General features: G+C 35.8%; 2 protein-coding genes and 1 long non-coding RNA gene across 3 annotated transcripts; all 3 read right to left on the bottom strand.

Annotated features, from left to right (window-relative positions):
* Positions 1-1460: 1460 nt before the first annotated feature.
* Positions 1461-6080, bottom strand: LOC7494499 (PHD finger protein ALFIN-LIKE 2). The gene is made up of 5 exons (XM_052455487.1): positions 5834-6080; positions 5679-5711; positions 5250-5476; positions 2023-2139; positions 1461-1929 (listed from the first exon to the last, which is right to left on the bottom strand). Exons 1-5 carry the CDS (start codon positions 5925-5927, stop codon positions 1687-1689), a joined length of 714 nt encoding a protein of 237 aa, XP_052311447.1. The 5' UTR covers positions 5928-6080; the 3' UTR covers positions 1461-1686.
* A 2256-nt stretch (positions 6081-8336) lies between these two features.
* On the bottom strand, positions 8337-13469 carry LOC7494498 (protein SMAX1-LIKE 8). Its single transcript, XM_002311190.4, has 3 exons — positions 11825-13469; positions 10941-11184; positions 8337-10460 (listed from the first exon to the last, which is right to left on the bottom strand). The coding sequence occupies exons 1-3, from the start codon at positions 13087-13089 to the stop codon at positions 8547-8549; spliced, it is 3423 nt and encodes a 1140-aa protein (XP_002311226.4). The 5' UTR covers positions 13090-13469; the 3' UTR covers positions 8337-8546.
* A 3233-nt stretch (positions 13470-16702) lies between these two features.
* On the bottom strand, positions 16703-17720 carry LOC112328315 (uncharacterized). The gene is made up of 2 exons (XR_002983069.2): positions 17267-17720; positions 16703-16965 (listed from the first exon to the last, which is right to left on the bottom strand). It is a non-coding gene; the product is annotated as an uncharacterized LOC112328315 (long non-coding RNA).
* Between the last annotated feature and the right edge of the window lie 415 nt (positions 17721-18135).

Below are 18135 nucleotides of genomic sequence, written 5' to 3'. Positions count from 1 at the left end.
TCCCCCAGCGTAGAAACATAATATTGGAGGAATGAGGAGAAAAGCTTCGTGACATGAGGGGTTTCCGTTAAAGAATAAATTTCAAAAACCTCAAATTGCTGGCTCATTTATCTGTTCCAGTTCCATCCCACCAAAACACACCTTCAAACAAAACTGAAGAGGAAAAGAGATGCAGTTCCAACCGAGTCTTTGAGAATTGGACTTTATAACGGATCATCATTTGACGAGATCAATCATCTGCAGTATATTTATAACTTATAAGGCCATCATCTTCATTTTTTTTTTAATTCAGCATATTACTTCTACCTGGTTTATTTGTTGAAAAACACTGCTTTAATAATTAATAAATAGCAACATGCCTAGCTGAAACAGCAGATTTTTGTTTGACGGAAGTCCAAGTTATGGAGGAAGGCGCCACATCATAGATGCTCCATGAATCTGCTTGACTTGCAACATAGGAGGCCTTCTCTGCGAGCAAGCAAACAAAAGCAGAGATCACTTGTTCTTTGATTAGCCATTTTTTCAAAGAAATACGAACTTGAAATGTAACATCAACAAGTAAGTTGGGATCAAGAATTTGCCTGGTATAAACAGAGCTTACAGAAGAAAACTTAGATTTTGGAAACTGGAATCCTGATGAATCTCTTGGTGTGCATGCATCATTTTTTCATGGATGGAAGTAATGCTAGACTGTATATTAATCATTGATCTTCTCCGAACTGCATAGCTCAATCTACTGTGTTTGTGTTCGAAAATAGAAATAGATTTTATGGTTCCCCTTTTTGTAAAGTTGATGTTAGACAACCTATTATGTTTGCTGTTTGAGATTTGCTTAATGATTGAGGTTGACATATTTTTCTGTTCCCCTTAATAAAAAGAGACGGTATCAGACTGCCTTTTATTAACTGTGGTCTGTTTGAATCCTTCATTTCAACAGGGATTAACTCCGTTGTCCTCTTCTTTCTTTCTTTCCTCTTTCCATCGATAATGAAATTAACTCGTTCATCAGAAAGAAAAAGGCATTAATTAATCAGCTACTGTCAAGAGAACTCGAGGGCGGCGCATGGCATACAGGATTAGAGAGGACCATTTTGCACAGACGGGCTTAACTTACGCACCCAAAATACAAATATCCAACTCGACTGACTCGTGTTAGAAGCAGCTGACTCGTCACGAAAAAAATGCTCTACCACCCACAGAGAATGAGATGATATCTCCAGGTTTGAACCTTTATACTCCGAGATCCATCAGCCGAAGTTCATTAATGGACCGTGCCAAACATAGCCACGATTGCATGCAGTCCCAAATCCTAGTTATACATGCAAATCACACGCAATGGGCTCCACAATTCACTTGCAGACGTGACTCACAGCATAGCTAGGATCTACAACTGTATCGAACCGTGGCTGTCCTTGGGATATCCTTCGGGGATAGCCTCCTGCAATTCGATATTCGCACCATTAATATTAATCACCCTCCATAAACTATCGTTAACCAAAATCTAAGACAAGAATTTCTCGGTGTGAAGACCCCAAAGTTATAACAACATTCACTTAGATAAGCACTGTGATCCCCAGATGGAACCTTAACACCGTTTTTTTAAGCAATAAAAGAAAAAACTATCGTGCATTGGAACAACATCAGTGAGCAATAATGAGGTCGATCCCTCAAAAGCTTTGCTGTCTGTTAGTGCCTAGACTTCTTTGTGCTGCAAGAAGGGCATTTGTACTGCTTGATACTTTCTGCTTTTGCTGGTGTTATCTTCACACATTTTCCATGGTACCATCGTTCACAGATGTCACAACCAATCCAAAACTCATCGGCATTGTAGTTCCCTGCACAGCTCCCACAAATGGTGTCTCCATGCTCGTCTTCATCCTCCACATAACTTAACTTGGAATTACTTCTCGCCTGTCCATCTATTGATCTCTGCAATATAATAGGTAGGTTAAAGATCCAAAACTAGTCAAACAAAACAAATGCATTTATGAGTTTAAATTTGATAATTAGAGACATTTTCACCTTTGTGTTATTCCTGGATTTGCTGCCACTTTCCGCACTAGGTTTGTCTTCTACTGGTTTCCTCCCAGTTACAATTTCAAAGAGGGTGGGCAGATCATTTATCATGCTAAACAATCGCTTCCTGAGGGGGGAAAAGCACATAACCACTAAATTATGCTACTGTGAAATGTCAACATTGAAATCAAAGGTTCAATACATAAGCACACAACAAGGAAAAGGAAATCATATCAGAAACATAAAGTATTTAGTGTTGGACAACTTGTGCAAAACAAATTGAGACAGGTGCATGAAGAGAACAGGAACGCAAGATTATCAATCAATAATAGTTAACACAAGTCCATGTAGAAAACATCTAACAGCTCTATCACAAGGTCCTCATTATACAGTATCCGGCTAATAAGATTATTCAAAACTACTAGCCATATGCTATTCTAGTAGTGGATGGAAATTCCAGCAAGCAGAACCCAAGATCTGGGTTATCATCAATGTCTGGGGGATCATAAAACAATTGCATTGCGGATACATGTGCACTCCCAAGGAGATCCAAATTGTCCAGTTTTAAGTTCACTTTATTGCAAATATTTCTATGATGGTATTTACATCCTATGCAGGTCAAGAACCCAAGATATCGCCATTCTAACAGAGAGGTAAACTTGAACATGGAAAAGATAAGACAGGTGCAACCTGATTTAAATCTGTTGTTCAGTTTGTGCCATGTATGCCTGCGATCATATTCATATCTAAATCCCAGGCAGGTCCCAAAGACCAGAGTAGCATTCTAATTCATTTGGGCCATAGTACAGTCAGGCACAATCCAACAAACTTCTGACCATTCCCAAGCACAAATATTAAAAAGAAGATACACTTAATTAACAAACTAACAAGCAATGCTGTTGAAGACATTAGAAGCCCAGCTCATTCTCTCTGGTGTTTCATTAAAAAAAGATCAAGGATAAAAAGAAGGAAATATTACACCTAAGTGCTTACAAGCACTGCTAGAGTGCTTCTCCATAATGGCAAAACTGCTAACTTTGATACCAAAATATGAAAACAAGAAGCTGCAAACTCAAAAGGTCAAAATTCCCTCTCAAGCAATTAAGATTAATTCCATACCGAATGATGTGGAACATGTTGCGGATGAGTTTATAGACCAGATAAATAAGTCAGAGCCTACGAAGAACACATCAAACACAATATCTGACAAAAACAACCATAACTTTAGATATGATCATTGTACCAAGCTCAAATTTGATCAAGAGATTCAAGAGCACGGTTCTATAGGGGTCAGCTAGCCGAGGTCGGGATGGCCCTCAAATTAGGCGATGAAGTTATTGTTTTTGTTGTTTTAATTATTTTCCTAGTTAATTTCAGATTCTTATTGTTTTTCCAACTTGCTTTAGATTCTTTTGGTTAGACCAGTTTTTACCTCTATATAAACAATTGGTGTGATATTTTTTTTTATAGATAATTGAATTAAAAACTTTTCAGAATATATTAGAGTTTTTCTCTATTAATTTCTCTATAGTATAGGGCTATAACCTTGGAGGTTTACTTGTTGAGAAACTTGGTTTCTATCTATGTTATACATTGCGTCACGAAGTACGCAAGTGTGACTGATGATGGACGATACTTCAGCAGTCTTCCATGGAGTGTAGGACATCGTCACTTTTATAACTTGTGCACAAAGCAAAACATATTTCTTAGAAGATACTTTTCTCAAAACTACAAGTTAGTGGCATGGTGTGCCACATCACCATTCTACCATTCTTAATTGACCAATGCAACTAAAACAACAAACAGAGTGGTGAGAGAAAGCAATATCTACCGGAGATCAAGTATCATAATGTAAGGGATGAATATACTGGGAAAGTTGATACAGGACCTACATCCTTCCTCAAATTCACTTCACATCAATATTCCACAAAGCAACTATTCTACCACAACACATATAACTACAGGAGGTTTCACAATGCGACAAACCTTCAGTGAAGACAAGACAACAAATTAAGTAGTTGAACAACAGGACTGTCTTTAGTCAAAGGAGTTGATTCTCAAGATTCAAATAATTCAAATATCATTTTGCTTCATTTAGTTAGTTTTTATTACGTCGCTGTAGGGGCCAGTTTTATTTCAATAAGCACAATGTCTTGTTACCCTAACTACCCAAATGTCTTTTTTCTTCTACATCAACATAGAAAAATCCCCAACCATATGCCTATTCAAAATGAAAAAATGCAGACAACTTGAGAAGATACCTCAATGTGATGTTGCAGCAAATGAGCAAAAAAGTCTTGGGGTACGTGAACAAGCTCACAAACAAAAGAAAAACAGCACAGACCAATTCAATAGCAATCTTGTTTGTTGAAGATTAATGAGGGGAAAATGAGAAATATTTGTCTCTTTACATTTACAAACACGTTAACTTTATCCTATCAAGTCCCCTTTTCATCTATTACATTCCTCTTAACAACATAAACACGGGAAGCATGCCTTTTAGATAAGGTGATTTTAGTTAACCACATGAATATTACTTTTTCCTGCTATGTCTAAAACTGCAATTTCTATTTTAAATATGATAACAATGTTCATGAACTTAAGAAAGCTATCATTCAAACTACTCTATGTGCTCAAAATGCATTAACAGGTTCAAAATGTTGTCTTTTCACCTAACTGTGAAAAGTTGTTGAATTCTGATAAAAAGCAACATTACACAGCAATGCTACTGAGCTAGCTGAGATGTCTGTGAAGTCCAGAATGATTGCGCATTTTATTTATTTAGAAATATAACTTTCAGCAAATGAAAATTTCTTGCCATCCTCTCAAAAGCACCAATCATGTTGCATAACAGAACATTTCCTTTGACTGAGTTTTCTTAAAACTCTCACAAGCACCATTTAAGTGTTCATGGAGTGTAACACAATATTTCTTCACACTATTTCATGTCTTAAAAAATATTAGCTTCCCAGAATTTTGTTTCTTTTATACCCTAGCCCAAAAAATTCTTGGCCACTATGAATAGTTGACTTTTTCACATAAATTATACAAAACAGAATTCATGAATCAGAATACCAAGTTAAGTTAACAAATAAAGCAATTGGCATCACATGAAAATCAGTGCAAGTACAAATGGAACCTCTGAAATACGGAGAATTAAGAACCTAAGACTCCACCACCTATTTGTGAACAAATGTAAGCAGGAATCAACAAACAAAATTAGAATGAACAACGTGCCTGTCGTTGCGATTAAGTCGTGCACCAAAGTAGAATGCCATGGAAAGCAACCAACAGTCACTATGGACAGCCACAAGAGAAAGCCAATCTTTACGACTCATCCCATCCCTGGCAAAATTAATGCCCAAAGCAGGCTCAGGGAGCTCCGGGGGGACTTCCTCAGCTGGCAGAGTCACCTCCCATGACTCAGTTGGATGTCCATACAAGCACAAATTTTCTTTTTCTAAAATCCATTGTACACGGTCAATTTCCGTTGGTTAAAACAAACATTAATGAAAAATCCAAGAAAAAATCACAAATAATGAAAAGATTAATAAAAACAACAGTAGAATCCTAAAAGAAAAGGAAACTAAAAAATTATTGAATTTATTTTGTTTTGTTTGTTAGGTCAACGTTGAGCTTAAAAGAGAGAGCGAGAAACAAACCTGGATCGCATTGAATGTAAACTTCATCGGCTTCTGACAAAGACAACAACAGCAACAACATCAGCACAAGTAAAAAGAAACCCAAGATATACACATGCACGCGAAGAAGATTAATTTAATGAATTAAGAAATTTAGGGATTTGAAATCGGGATACCGATAGTGAGAGCACGAACGAGGGCAGAGCGACGAGCGCTGTAATCTTTGAAGATCTCTTCTACAGTGCGAGGGCTTGTGAGTATGGAAGCCATACATAAGTTAATTAATGATGTTAATTTGGTTATTGTTGATGGATAGGGTAATTTGGTAGGTTAGTGTCTGTACAGGAGAGTACTGGTGGTAAAGGTTGTTGAAGTCGTCTTTTGCATCGAGACCGAGGCTGCGACTGAAGACTGAGAAGAATGAGAAAGAGGAGGTTTTTATGTCTTTTGGGTTTGTGTGAGTTTTGGCAGGCCAGGATTTCTTTTTTCACTTCGGGCTGGTTTTGGTGAAAATGGACTATCTAGACGTTTTGTTCTATTGGGCCGTATTATTAGAACTTGGACTCTGGACTTTCAAACCCATGGGTTTAATTTGTTGTTCCTTTTTTATTGGATCGGTTAACAGGTATTCTTGTGAGTATTTGAATGTCAATCTCTAAAAGTGGCTCTAAACTGCAGGCAAGTAAGCAGTGTAAGCAGTGGTTGGTGCTAGCATGCGATTTAGGATGTCGATAAAATAAGATTTTATTGGTATATTTTTATAAAAATTACTTGATTAAGAAAAAAAATATATAGATATAATGTTTTTGAAATTTTTGGTGTATTGAGCTGGTATGCGTCAGTATATTATACTTGGATCTGACATAATAAATTTAGTTAAATCCAAACTCGACCATGATTGGCTTGGCGGTGTGACAAGCCCTAACGTTATGGATCCGGCGCTAGCCAAACCCAGCTACGATTGGATTAGACAATGTGTCAAGCCTTAAGAATATTTTTATATAAAATTATAAATGAATTATTTCACAAAAAATAAGCTTAATTTATCAAGTTTATACTCCACCAAAACAATTAAGTATATTAAATTCCTTCATGACCAGTCATGTCATTCTTTTTTAGCTAGATAAAATGAATGGAATACAACTCAAAATATTACAGAGGTGGAATTACACTTTAGTTTTTCATCTACACAAAATGACAAGACTCGTGGACTATAATTACACTGTGAAATTTTCAAAATAAAAGTTCGCAATTTTTATTCTTGACTGCACATACATATTGAAAGCATCTCTCTCTAGAATATTATTGTATTTTTTTTATCTAAAAAGATATTTATTTAAATACTAAATAATCTTTATTTTCATCAAAGAGGGCCTTTTATAGATACTAGCCACAATCCATCTTGATCTATTAAACATTAAATATAAGCTATCAACCACCTTTGTTAAAAAAAAAATACTATAATCAAAGAGAACCTTTTGTTGATATTATTGTATTTTTTTATTTAAAAAGATATTTATTTAAATATTAAAGAGTCTTTACTTTCATCAAAGAGAAACTTTTGTAGATACTAATCACAATCTATCTTGATCTATTAAGTATTAAATATAAGTTAATAACTATCTTTATTACAAAATCATTATAGTTAATTAATTAACTGATTATCCAATTCGAAAACTTTATTTCTAAAATACTTAAATTTCTACAACATCATCAAATATAAAACAGCGGTGACGGGGTTCCTTGAAGGCCTTTCAGGAGTTATGCATGTTAATAATTTTTTTTAAAACAATAGATTTTTTTTTCATTTAATAATAATGCATGTTAATTATTTAATAATTTCTTAATAATAATATTCTTTTCAATTCACATTGTGCTAAAAATAAATTCTTAATTCTATAATTACTTAAGTTTTTATTTAAATTTTGAAAAACATTCTTCATTTCATAATTTATTTATTTATTTATTATTTTTCAATGTAACTTTATAAAAAAATATTTTATCTAATACATTGTAATTTACTTTGGTTAATTCATTTTTTTATTGATATATATTAGGAAAAACTCATAATCTACTTTAGTTAGTTAATTTTATTAAATTTTCTTGACTGGCGGATAAATAAAGTTTTATAATAAAAAAAATATAAGGGAAATTTTAAAAATATACACGTGTAAAAGAAATTGGAATAGATAGAGGAAAAAAGAAGCAGATCCGGGCTTGGAACCACTGCTAGGTGTGTCAGGATTGGGACGCACCTTGGGCAAGAAAGATTAGCGTAGACAATGTGTGTTCGGCGCTCATCTCCTCTCACGAGTGTATCACAACGAAAAAATTGCTTTTTTGGCTAGTTTTGAAAAAAATATATTATTTATATCTCTAGAACATGTCCCTCTTATACTCTTTTTTGGAGATACCTAAATTGGCTCAATTTCTGACTCGAAGACAGATGAAATTTAGTTTTTGTTCTCGTCCCTCCCTCTCTCTCTCTCTCTCTCTGCTATTAAACAGATTTTTATCCCAATATTCTGTCCTTGTCTTGAAACAGCAAGCCAACACATTTACACAATTGAAGTTGCATTCAAGAACCTTGAACAAAAAGTTCCTATGTAGGTTAGTATCTGCTAGGATACCACAAACCTAGTCGGAAATCAAAAATATTGTACATCAGCTGCAGGAATCAAAGCAATGAAGACATATAACTATGTATTTAACAAGCAGGTGACACATCACCAAAGCACTACATGCAGATTATAATTAATACACAATTACACGTACCTATCCTGCAAAACCCGCTAGAATTGATGGGATTAAGAGGATAAACAAGAGCTACTTGATCCTAAATGCTAAATTACACATTAAAAAACACAGGAATTGCCCTTTTTGAAGGCATCAGCTGATTATAATTTTTGTTGGAAGGTGATCTCCTGACATGCGCTCTTCTACAAACAAGCCCTTGCAGGCAACAAGTTTCACAATGGAATTTGCTTTCAGTTTGTACCTTCTCAAAACTTCAACAAATCCCCAACCAAGAACTTGCTCCACCCAATCCTCAACCACTCTCTTCCGATCAGATAAATACGCAGCTGCGAGTAACTGCTCCGTGACTTTTGGATCAATATCTAGCAAGCATTCCGAACCTACAATCTTGTGGAAGCACCCATTAAGTTCATTCAATATTCTTTCAGCAAGAGCATCAAAATCAAAAGGCTTGAAAAACACTCTTGCGTCAATTTTTTCAAGAAAATCTTGCAACCAAGCCTTGGAGTTGTCAGATGCATGATCATTATCAGAGCTTCCATCGTCAGTGTCTAGCACATCATTCTCTTCTGCAGGAAGGTTCAGATCTAGATTCCTAGCTGACGTCTTATGAGCTCGTTTCACCATCTCTTTGATTTCTTGTCTGTCTAGATTTTGATTTGCCCCAACCAGCTTTCTTTTATTCAAAAAGATAGAACCAGAGACGCCTTTTCTCAGTGTGAATGGAGCAACCATTTTGCCTACTTCGTCATCAAGAGCTTGTTCAATTAATATCTTCACTGGCCAGTCCCTGACTCTTGATATTCTCTCCTCGGAATAGGTGAAGAACTCATTACTAGAAGAGCAAACTTTATCCTCCGTCAATGTTGAAGTTGTCACGAATATTGCATTGCTGATTCCAATTTCTCTCCCATGAGAATCTGCAAATTTACCAGTCTGAATAGCATGTGACAAGCTCTTTTGAGCCTGCACATCAGCCTTGTCTATATTTTCAAGAAACACAATAGACAAGGGTTTCTTGCACAGCTCCCCGGCAACAAAATCAACCACAGTCTTCCCCCTTAACTTTGCAGTGTAGCCATTCACCTCTGGGTGGTCAAAGAGCATGTGGGTATGGATCATCCCATCTTGGGCACTTAAATCTGCAGAAATAAAGTTCTCCCTGCTTCCATATATGATTTCTGCAAGGGCAGAAGCAATTTTCTTTTTCCCACGCCTATCAGGTCCACAGAAACTGAACCATATATCCCCTCTGAGACTTGCCCCCTGTCGTTTCTCATTTCTTGCCTTGCAGCGAGCTATTGTTTGGCTAATAACGCGTATAGCTTCATCTTGCCAGCCAACCCTTTCAACGACAGCTCTAAAGAGCATCTTGGCATTGCTGAGATCAAACTGCCCGCCGTAGTCAGGAGAAGAAGATGATGATGATGATGGAGCCCAATGGTCAGACATACTCCCATGCACAACATCAACATTTGCTGAAAAGGAACCTGATCGGTCCTGTGGAAGCTCCATGTGGTTTTGATTTACAGTTTTCTTCAGTTCATTACTAGTAGGGACGGAACTTATTCTCAAGCCCAAATCTGTGGTCACAGAAGTCATGGATGTTGGAGATGCTTGACTGCCATCAACTATGCTCGAATTGGAGAAATTCTGTGGAGAACTGAAGCCACCAGACTCAAGATCTTCTTCTTTTGAAGGTTTTTCCCGTTGCTTGGATAGAATACAATCACTCTTAGCCTCAGAAACAATAGGAAGAGGAAAACCTAATTGCTTTCTCGGTGTCTTTTGTATGTCAGAGGGAATGCATGAATTTACATTCACACATCTGCTTCCATTTGGCAGTGCACTTGTATTTTTGCTTCTAGGATTTTCAGCATTTTCCTTTTTGTCTTCAACCAGCTGAAAGCCCGCAACAGTTGGAAACTGAGGGAGATGAGTGTTTAACCCAGGTGGCTGGGTGTGATGAAGACGCTGACATATATTGTCCCATTTCCTTTGCAGACCTGCAACTTTGGCACTCAATACCGTTCCATCATCTCTGGTCTGCACTGAAAAGGTACAAACTGGTGTTTACATGGACATGGAAAAAATTCATCATAATTTAATGCAGTGTGTTAAATCAAATGTGCTATGACAATATCCCCTCCATTTGTCCTGCAAGAAAGAATTACTAGCCAGTTCTTGTCCAAAACACCAAGTACCGTATGAAGCATACCATAAACTTGCACCGAAAGCATAGACTTAGTTAAGTTTGTGGTTCCTAACAAGGAAGTTGGGCTTACAATTATTAGGCCCCCTGAGATCAGATCATACCTGTTGAAATTATAGACATTATGTTGATGCACAAATTCTATTTCCAATAAGGCCAGACGAGAGTAAGGTTAACTAAATATGATGTGCCTTGTAGCTATTCAGAGGTGTACAGCCACAATATATTACATTTAAACACTTGAACCACATTATAGTCAACTCCAGTTCAAGTAAGGAAGCGTATCATATTTGGAGGATAAAAACGATACACACCTTCGCATCCAGTCCCTTGTTAGTGCCGATTTCAGCCATCTGCAGCCAAGAAGGTAAGCTAGATTGGTAATGGTCTGCTACTGAGCCGACAAATCCTCCCTTTGAAACAGAAAGTATTTCTTGTTTGCACTTCTCATTGCATAGATGACAAAGGGGTATACAATGGTATGGGGTATTTAAAGGGCCATTCAAGTCAGAAGGTGTGGAGAAGAACCCGCCAAATGGAACAAATGACTCCATCAAGCTGCAATTACAGCAGGAAAAACATGAAAATGTGAGAATAGTAGGCAAGAAATGATTGAAGGTTAGAATGAAACATATACACATGCATACAGCCTACACAAGGAAGGTCCACATGCTCTCACACAAAGGACTTAAAAATGATGGGTTTTTTTTAGGTTTCTTAAAATACAAGACCTTCGGGATGAACTATTATTAGAGATTTCACCCAAACGAGAGACTGAATTAAATAAATCGCTATGTACATACTTCAAATTATATAAATCTAATATAAAGACTTTATATTTTGAGCAAACAATATAACTTTTTTGTGATGGTTTTAAATTTGAATAAAATAAAATTAACATTCTACGGTTAAGTTATCTTAAATACAAAATATTAAGATTTTTTATTTTTTATGAAAAATAGTTGTAATCATGATGTATTGTTTATTTTTCCGGTGGAAAAATTCTTCTTCTTTTAAATAAATAAACACGTTTTTTTTTTTTAATTTTTCATTAGAAAAGAAAAACTGTCTATAAAAACTAATTCTAAATTCAAAAACCATTTTTTTTTTAAAAAAAAAGACTTGCAAGCATGCATGCATGTCTATAAAAACTAAAAAAAAACACCAGAGTACCAAAATGCAAGAAACATCACTTTACCTTGACCTGGGGTAAGATTCAGCCATGGAAGAAGTCGGGAGAGAAGTGATAGGCAAGAGCTGCAAATCCCAATCCTTTTCAGTGGAAGGAAATCTTCCAACAAACTTGGAATAGTTCTCATAACTCGCCGCACCGATAAGCCACACCCTCCCTCCATATAACTGCAACAGCTTGGTCAGTTTCTCAATAACATAACTAGCTGCATCACCCAAACCATTATTATCACTGTCGTCACTAACAAATGCCTTCAAGTCACCAAAATTCACCAGCAACCCAGGTCCCAAATGCCTCTCCGCAAACTGACCCAACTCCTCAAACCTCAAATCCACTCTCTTTTTATCAAAATCCTCACTTGTAATAAACTTGTTAACATAGCTTTCAATGCAAATAACACTTAACCCACGTAACTCCACAGGCAAGATATTCTCTTTTCTTTTCTCTACTATCTCACTAAAAATTGCAAGTGTATCGTAAGCACCTGAACCTACAAGCAGAGGATTCCTCCCTCTGCTGCTCGCTAGAACCTCACCAATCCTCCGACAATTAACATCCCTATTAGTAGTACTATGACTGCTGTTGTTATTATTAAGGAACGACCCGCCCGAAAATGGAAAACTAAAAACACCGCTCCGACCCGGACACGAGTACAACGAATCCGGATCCTCACTTGATAATATATTGCATAAAAACAAGGGCGGGCCTTTGAAACGTGAGGATGGGAATTTAAAAACCTGAGGCAACGGTCTAACAATAGCCAACTTGATTTCCGAGCTCCGAAATCCCGCTTCACCGAAAACCCGGCTCACAACCGGATCATCCAAAATCGATAGAATCAGGTTCTGAAGCTCCACTTTAATACACGAAATCGAAGAAGACGATTGCTGCTGCTGTTGAATTTGATGATACAAATTGAAATTCTCCGGCTGTCTCCTCTGGTTCGCTTGCGAACGCTTAATAGCAGCCATGAGCGAGTTCGAAACAGGAGGTGAGTCATCACCGAGTTGACTCGTCGGCACTCGGTCGAGTGACACCCCGAGGCAGAGCTCGAGCGCTTTGAATTGGAGTCGCGGTGAGTACGCAGAGTTCCTCGCACGCGCACACGCTTCGCGTAGAGGTGACGAAGGGAGTGATAACAGAGCCGAGACGGCATGAAGCGACGTGGTCTGGCCATGTCCTCTTCTGCGTGCGACGTTCACTGCCTCGTCGAGAGCGTGAGCTGCTTCTTCAGTCAAGCATTGCCTTGCTGTTGTTACCGGCGTCGGCATGGCCGGTAAAATCTGTACGAAATAGTTACAAGGTAAAGAAAAAATTGTTTCGACTATTATATATATATATATATATATTTGTTTTGTGTTGTTTTGTATATTTTCTATAGATTAGAAGAGAAAGATAAAGAAAGTTGGCTTATAAAGAAAGAAATGAGAAAGAATAAGTTCGGTGTTTTGGTAAAGGGTGTTAAAAACTTAAATATGATGGTATGATGATGATGACGACGATGATGATGTTGGTGGTGGAGGAGGTACCGAGGGTGGTGGAGGTGGAGGGGAGAAGTGGAGCCCAGTAAGAGAAAGAGAGGGGTGGGGAGCATAGATTCTATATATCTAAATATCTTTCTGTTTCTGTGTTTATCGGAGGAGGGAGAGAGTTTGTGTGTTTGTTTGATAACATCAAGCTAGCTACGCGGAGATAGAAAGAGATGCTGTGTCCACTTAAGTTTGAGTGGACCAACAGTGACAGTCAACGTCACTGTCTGCTTACGTGTAATTGTTTGGTGCCATGGTGGGGTTTTTTTTCCCCGTAAAGAGTGAGAAGGGAGTCATTGAGTTTTCAAAAAAGTGCTGATAGTAAGTTGACTCGGTGATGAGTTAGATCACCAGCTTGACTCGAGTCGAATGTTTGAGTTATAATATACGATTAGACTAGGTAATAAAACCCACCAGCTGCTTCGGTCGAGTTCCTTAACAGAGATAAAATCTTGGTGGTGTTAAAAATGTTTTCGAAAGAAATTAATTCTTTTATTTTTTATTTTAAATTAATATATTTTTAAATTATTTTGATGTGTTAATATTAAAATTAATTTTTTAAAAATAAAAATATATCTTTTTAAATAAAAAATATTTTAAAAAATACCTCCAAGTACATTTTCATCACAGAGGTATCTAGTGATCCGAAGGAGAATAGAATAGTACTTGTGGGTTATACGTACTGTGTTTTATTTATGGTTTACAGTGAGCGTCTTTCAATTATGTAGGCTTTTTTTTTATTTTTATGGATATAATAAATATATAGATTTGTTTACCATCTCTCAAGCCGTGCAGTGCACCTGTCCTCAGAAAAGGGAGGGTCAACTTTCTATTTCCATCAACTACTACCTTAGCTTTTCATAAAGTGAAGATTATTGTGTCCCAAAAGTGATTAAACAAAGATAAGTTGACCTAATAATTAAATATGAGTGAGAGTAATAAACTTTTGCAAATGATGCAAATGGGTTCGCTTGATCAGTTCCGAAATCATGAAGAAAATCAATTTTCACACCCCGAGATCGAGCAGACTAATCATTGGTTCATTTGTGAAAAAAATAATCTTGGTTTTCTTAAATACATTAAATAATTTTTAATATCACACTTTAAAATTATTTAAAAAAAACCTAATTTAATTAAACACTACTAAAAAATAATATAAAATTATTTTTAAAATATCATCTAATAACTTAAATTTTTAGATTAATATATTTCTTTAACGTGTTATCAAATCCTTGTCAAATAAATAATCACTAATTTTAATCTTATCATCTTATTTTATTTGATAAAAATTAAACATAAAATAATATAAATTTATACAAGTTTTAAGCTCAAAATGTTTTTATCTGAGAAGGTATATTAAAGAATTATATAAATTCTACCTTTAAAAAAAATATGTTAGAAAATTATATTTTAATATCTCATGTAATTATTTAATTTTGTTTATATATTAAAAAATTAAATTAATTATATCTTCGAATCTAATTTCGGCTTAAATTTCGAGGATGAGAAGGTTGCGTGACAAATTCGATTTTCAACTACAGTTTCAAGCAGTCTCCATATGCATCTACGTGTCAATGTATGAAAAGGGGGGGAGTGGGGTCGCTTCAAAATTGAAAAGGTTGAAAGTGACGGAGAGAATTAGCCTTGCACCCACTACCGCACACTTACCTTTCATCATCTGAGTGGAATATCAAAGCAAACGATCTCTGATCAAAACCATGAAACACGCTCAAGCGTGTCTGTGTGGGGGGGGAGGTGAAAAAAGGTAATCGAATTGACATGGTGTTTTGTTGGTGCCTTCTTTGTTCATTTTTGCAACCCTTGTCAGCAGCCTCTTTTTCCCTAGATACCAACACATCCGACCTTTCTCCTCGCTGGTCTCGTCCTGGCTAGCTAGCGGTCATTATTCGAACCCCTCCTCCGATTCCCCCGTCTTCTACAGCCGACTCCACGAGTCAAAATCTTTCTTTTTTTAATGTGTGACGATTACAATTTGAAGTTTCCATTTATTAATTTTCTTGATGGGCGAATCCAACTTCACTGGAAGGCAAACGGCCCCTTGATTGTTTGAACAATTAAATCAAATCTTTAAAGTTAATTAGCGTGGGTTTAGTTCTGAACCCAACGTTTATAGTAATCTGTCCCTTGTTAAGATATCTTTGATTTTAATTTCTCGTAATATAAAAACTAAATATTGGCTTCAGTACTTATGTAAAAAGAGGAAGAGATGTTCACAGAGCAAGGTGTTCACTGGTTAATACCGTGTAAAATATTATCCTTTTTACGTAAGTGTACATGTACTCGTTATAAAAATAAATAAATAAATAAATATTCATCTTAACTTTACATGGGGAGCCCGCATAAATCCCGATATATGGAATAATCACTTAGAAGATGATTATAATTTGTCTTTAATAACTAATAACATTTATATGTATCTCGATTAATTTTATGAGTTTTAAAATTAATAATTATATAAATTTTTAATAATTTTAAAATTTATAAAACTCGAATTAGTGACTTCTAGAAAATAAACCCAAAACATTATTAGTTGAATTACACCTTTTAGAGAGTCGGTATTATTACATGGAGACTTTTGTTTTAAGAGATAGAAGTAATGCGGGTAAAAATATTGAACTTATTTTGATATCTTTTCACTTGATCGACTTTTACATCTATATTTTTATATATTGTATCTATAATTTTCAGATGTATATCTAAAATATTGTGTATTTCTTTTCTAATATTATTTCCATTGACTTTGTTCGAGAAATAAAAGTTATTTTATTTTTTTGATGGTTTATATGTTTTATTCAATAAAGATTGACCTCGAGCACTAATAGAAGCCAGTACTGTGATAAAATTTATTTGTGGTATACATATAGATGAATACAGAGGTCAGGAAATATCTATAAAGATGATGCATCTTCCACTTCTATTGACATCCCTGGTTACTGCCATTATATCCTATGGATGACTTACGGCTACAAAATCATAATTACCACAGTTATGAAAAAACGAGCATTGCAACTCTGATTCTTGTAAAGGTTTTTCTACTATTCTAACACTGTTCTCTGAAAGTTCTGTAGAGATAGAACCAAGGTTGTTAAAATCGTGATTTTAACACGGCATGGAAAGCCGCACGCAAACTCGGATCGTAAAAACGGATTGTAAAATCGTAAAAAAATCATAAGGAATTTTAAAATACATTAAAAAAAAATTCCTCAACTTCCTCAACTTGGTGTTCAGTTTTTTCTCCTGTCCAACGCGAAGCAACAAGGCGACCCAGGTCTTCTCTTAACAACCCCTCGGTGCTTTCAGATCCATCAGTTGGCAATCCCTCAGTATTTTCATATTCATCTTTCTGTTGCTGAGAGCAACGAATACTATTCAGGTTCATGGTGAAACTCAACAATATAAATACAGAAATACTAATTTAAATGGAGAACTTCCAATTTTTTCAATGCTATTAAATAGAATTTTCATGTGTTGTTATTACAACTATATGAAATTAAAAAGGAAAAATCAACTCATTGCAGTCCCAGGTAAAGGACATCCTGAATAAGTAATCAACTTGCTTCTCTATTGTTCCCTCCACTGCTCAATTTGATGTTGATTCTTGCAAAAGTGTATCACATATAAAGAAGCAAACTTCATGAGAGACAGGTTAAGGGTACAGCAGTTCAATAGGAAACAGCAAATTGTCCAGGTAATTTCTTTAGCAATCTTGAAGTTCACCATCATCAATATCAAATTGCTAATGTACAAGGGTGCTCTTGGCAGTCACAAGAGTTGTATACATAGCTATCTACTATTGGGCTCAATGTGACTGACGTAAATACTATTTATTGCTAATGTACATTGATCATAAACCCACTTGAAGACTAGAGAAACAAGATAAACGGACAGTGTAACTTACCTCGTGAAGACTGGAGAGACGTCGTTGACCGTTGTTGTTGTGTGGACTGTGATTCTCACAGTGGCCGGTGGAAAGAACATCGTCGATGATGGAAATAATGCAGACGAGGGACGAGCGAGGGCTGTGACGGTGGTTGATTGTTGGCTGAGAGGAAGACTGCAAGAGATTAAGAGAAGACTGAAGAGAGAAGACTGATTCGGTGAAGAGAAGACTGAAGAGAGAAGACTGTTGGTTGTTAAATTTGAGATTTTCAATTTAGGGATTTCGTGAATTACTGAATTGTGAATGTCACTGAAGAGAAGACTGAAGAGAGAAGACTGATTCGGTGAGTCACAGTTACTTTGCCTTCGATCTGTTCAAGCCAATAGGCGGGTGACACGTGGCAACTACACTGAATTTTGTTCTCCTGCGGGCAAACTCTTTCAATCGGTGGTGAAATCGCGATTTTAGGCGATTTCACCCGATTTTAACTATTTTTGACCCGATTTTACTCATTTTCGATTTTTATAAACGATTTAGCACGTAAAGTCTATATTAACTCGTAAAAACGTACGATTTTACGACTTGAATCGTGATTTTAACAACCATGGATAGAACAATCTAAATATTAGAACAATAACATATTTTAAATATAATTAAAAATAAAATAGAATAGTGGTTTTTAAAAAATCATATTTTATTCAAATTAATTAATTAATATGTAAATTAACCTAAAATTTTATGAAAATCAAATAGTTAAAAGGTGAGATTCAATATCCAAAGAGAGAAAAAGAGAGACTAGATAAGTTAACATGGCAAAAGAGAGAAATGAAGGAAGAAAAGAAAGAAAAAAGAGTTACCAGGAACACACAAGTGCTTTGTTTTTTACA

This window comes from Populus trichocarpa, chromosome 8 (genome assembly GCF_000002775.5).
Source record: "Populus trichocarpa isolate Nisqually-1 chromosome 8, P.trichocarpa_v4.1, whole genome shotgun sequence".
Lineage (NCBI taxonomy): Eukaryota > Viridiplantae > Streptophyta > Magnoliopsida > Malpighiales > Salicaceae > Populus > Populus trichocarpa.
The sequence above is the reverse complement of the archived record's forward strand: the minus strand, read 5'-3'. Positions and strand labels throughout refer to the sequence as shown.

Excerpts from the sequence above, each read along its gene's own strand:
- LOC7494498 (XM_002311190.4), bottom strand. The coding sequence starts at position 13,089 with ATGCCGACGCCGGTAACAACAGCAAGGCAATGCTTGACTGAAGAAGCA. Across the intron at positions 11,185-11,824 it reads GAATCTTACCCCAGGTCAAG|CTTGATGGAGTCATTTGTTC; the intron begins GTAAAGTGATGT and ends CTGTAATTGCAG. Across the intron at positions 10,461-10,940 it reads ACAAGGGACTGGATGCGAAG|ACCAGAGATGATGGAACGGT; the intron begins GTGTGTATCGTT and ends TTTTCAGTGCAG.
- LOC7494499 (XM_052455487.1), bottom strand. The coding sequence starts at position 5,927 with ATGGCTTCCATACTCACAAGCCCTCGCACTGTAGAAGAGATCTTCAAA. Across the intron at positions 5,477-5,678 it reads TTACATTCAATGCGATCCAG|AAAAAGAAAATTTGTGCTTG; the intron begins GTTTGTTTCTCG and ends AATGGATTTTAG. Across the intron at positions 1,930-2,022 it reads AATCCAGGAATAACACAAAG|AGATCAATAGATGGACAGGC; the intron begins GTGAAAATGTCT and ends ATTATATTGCAG.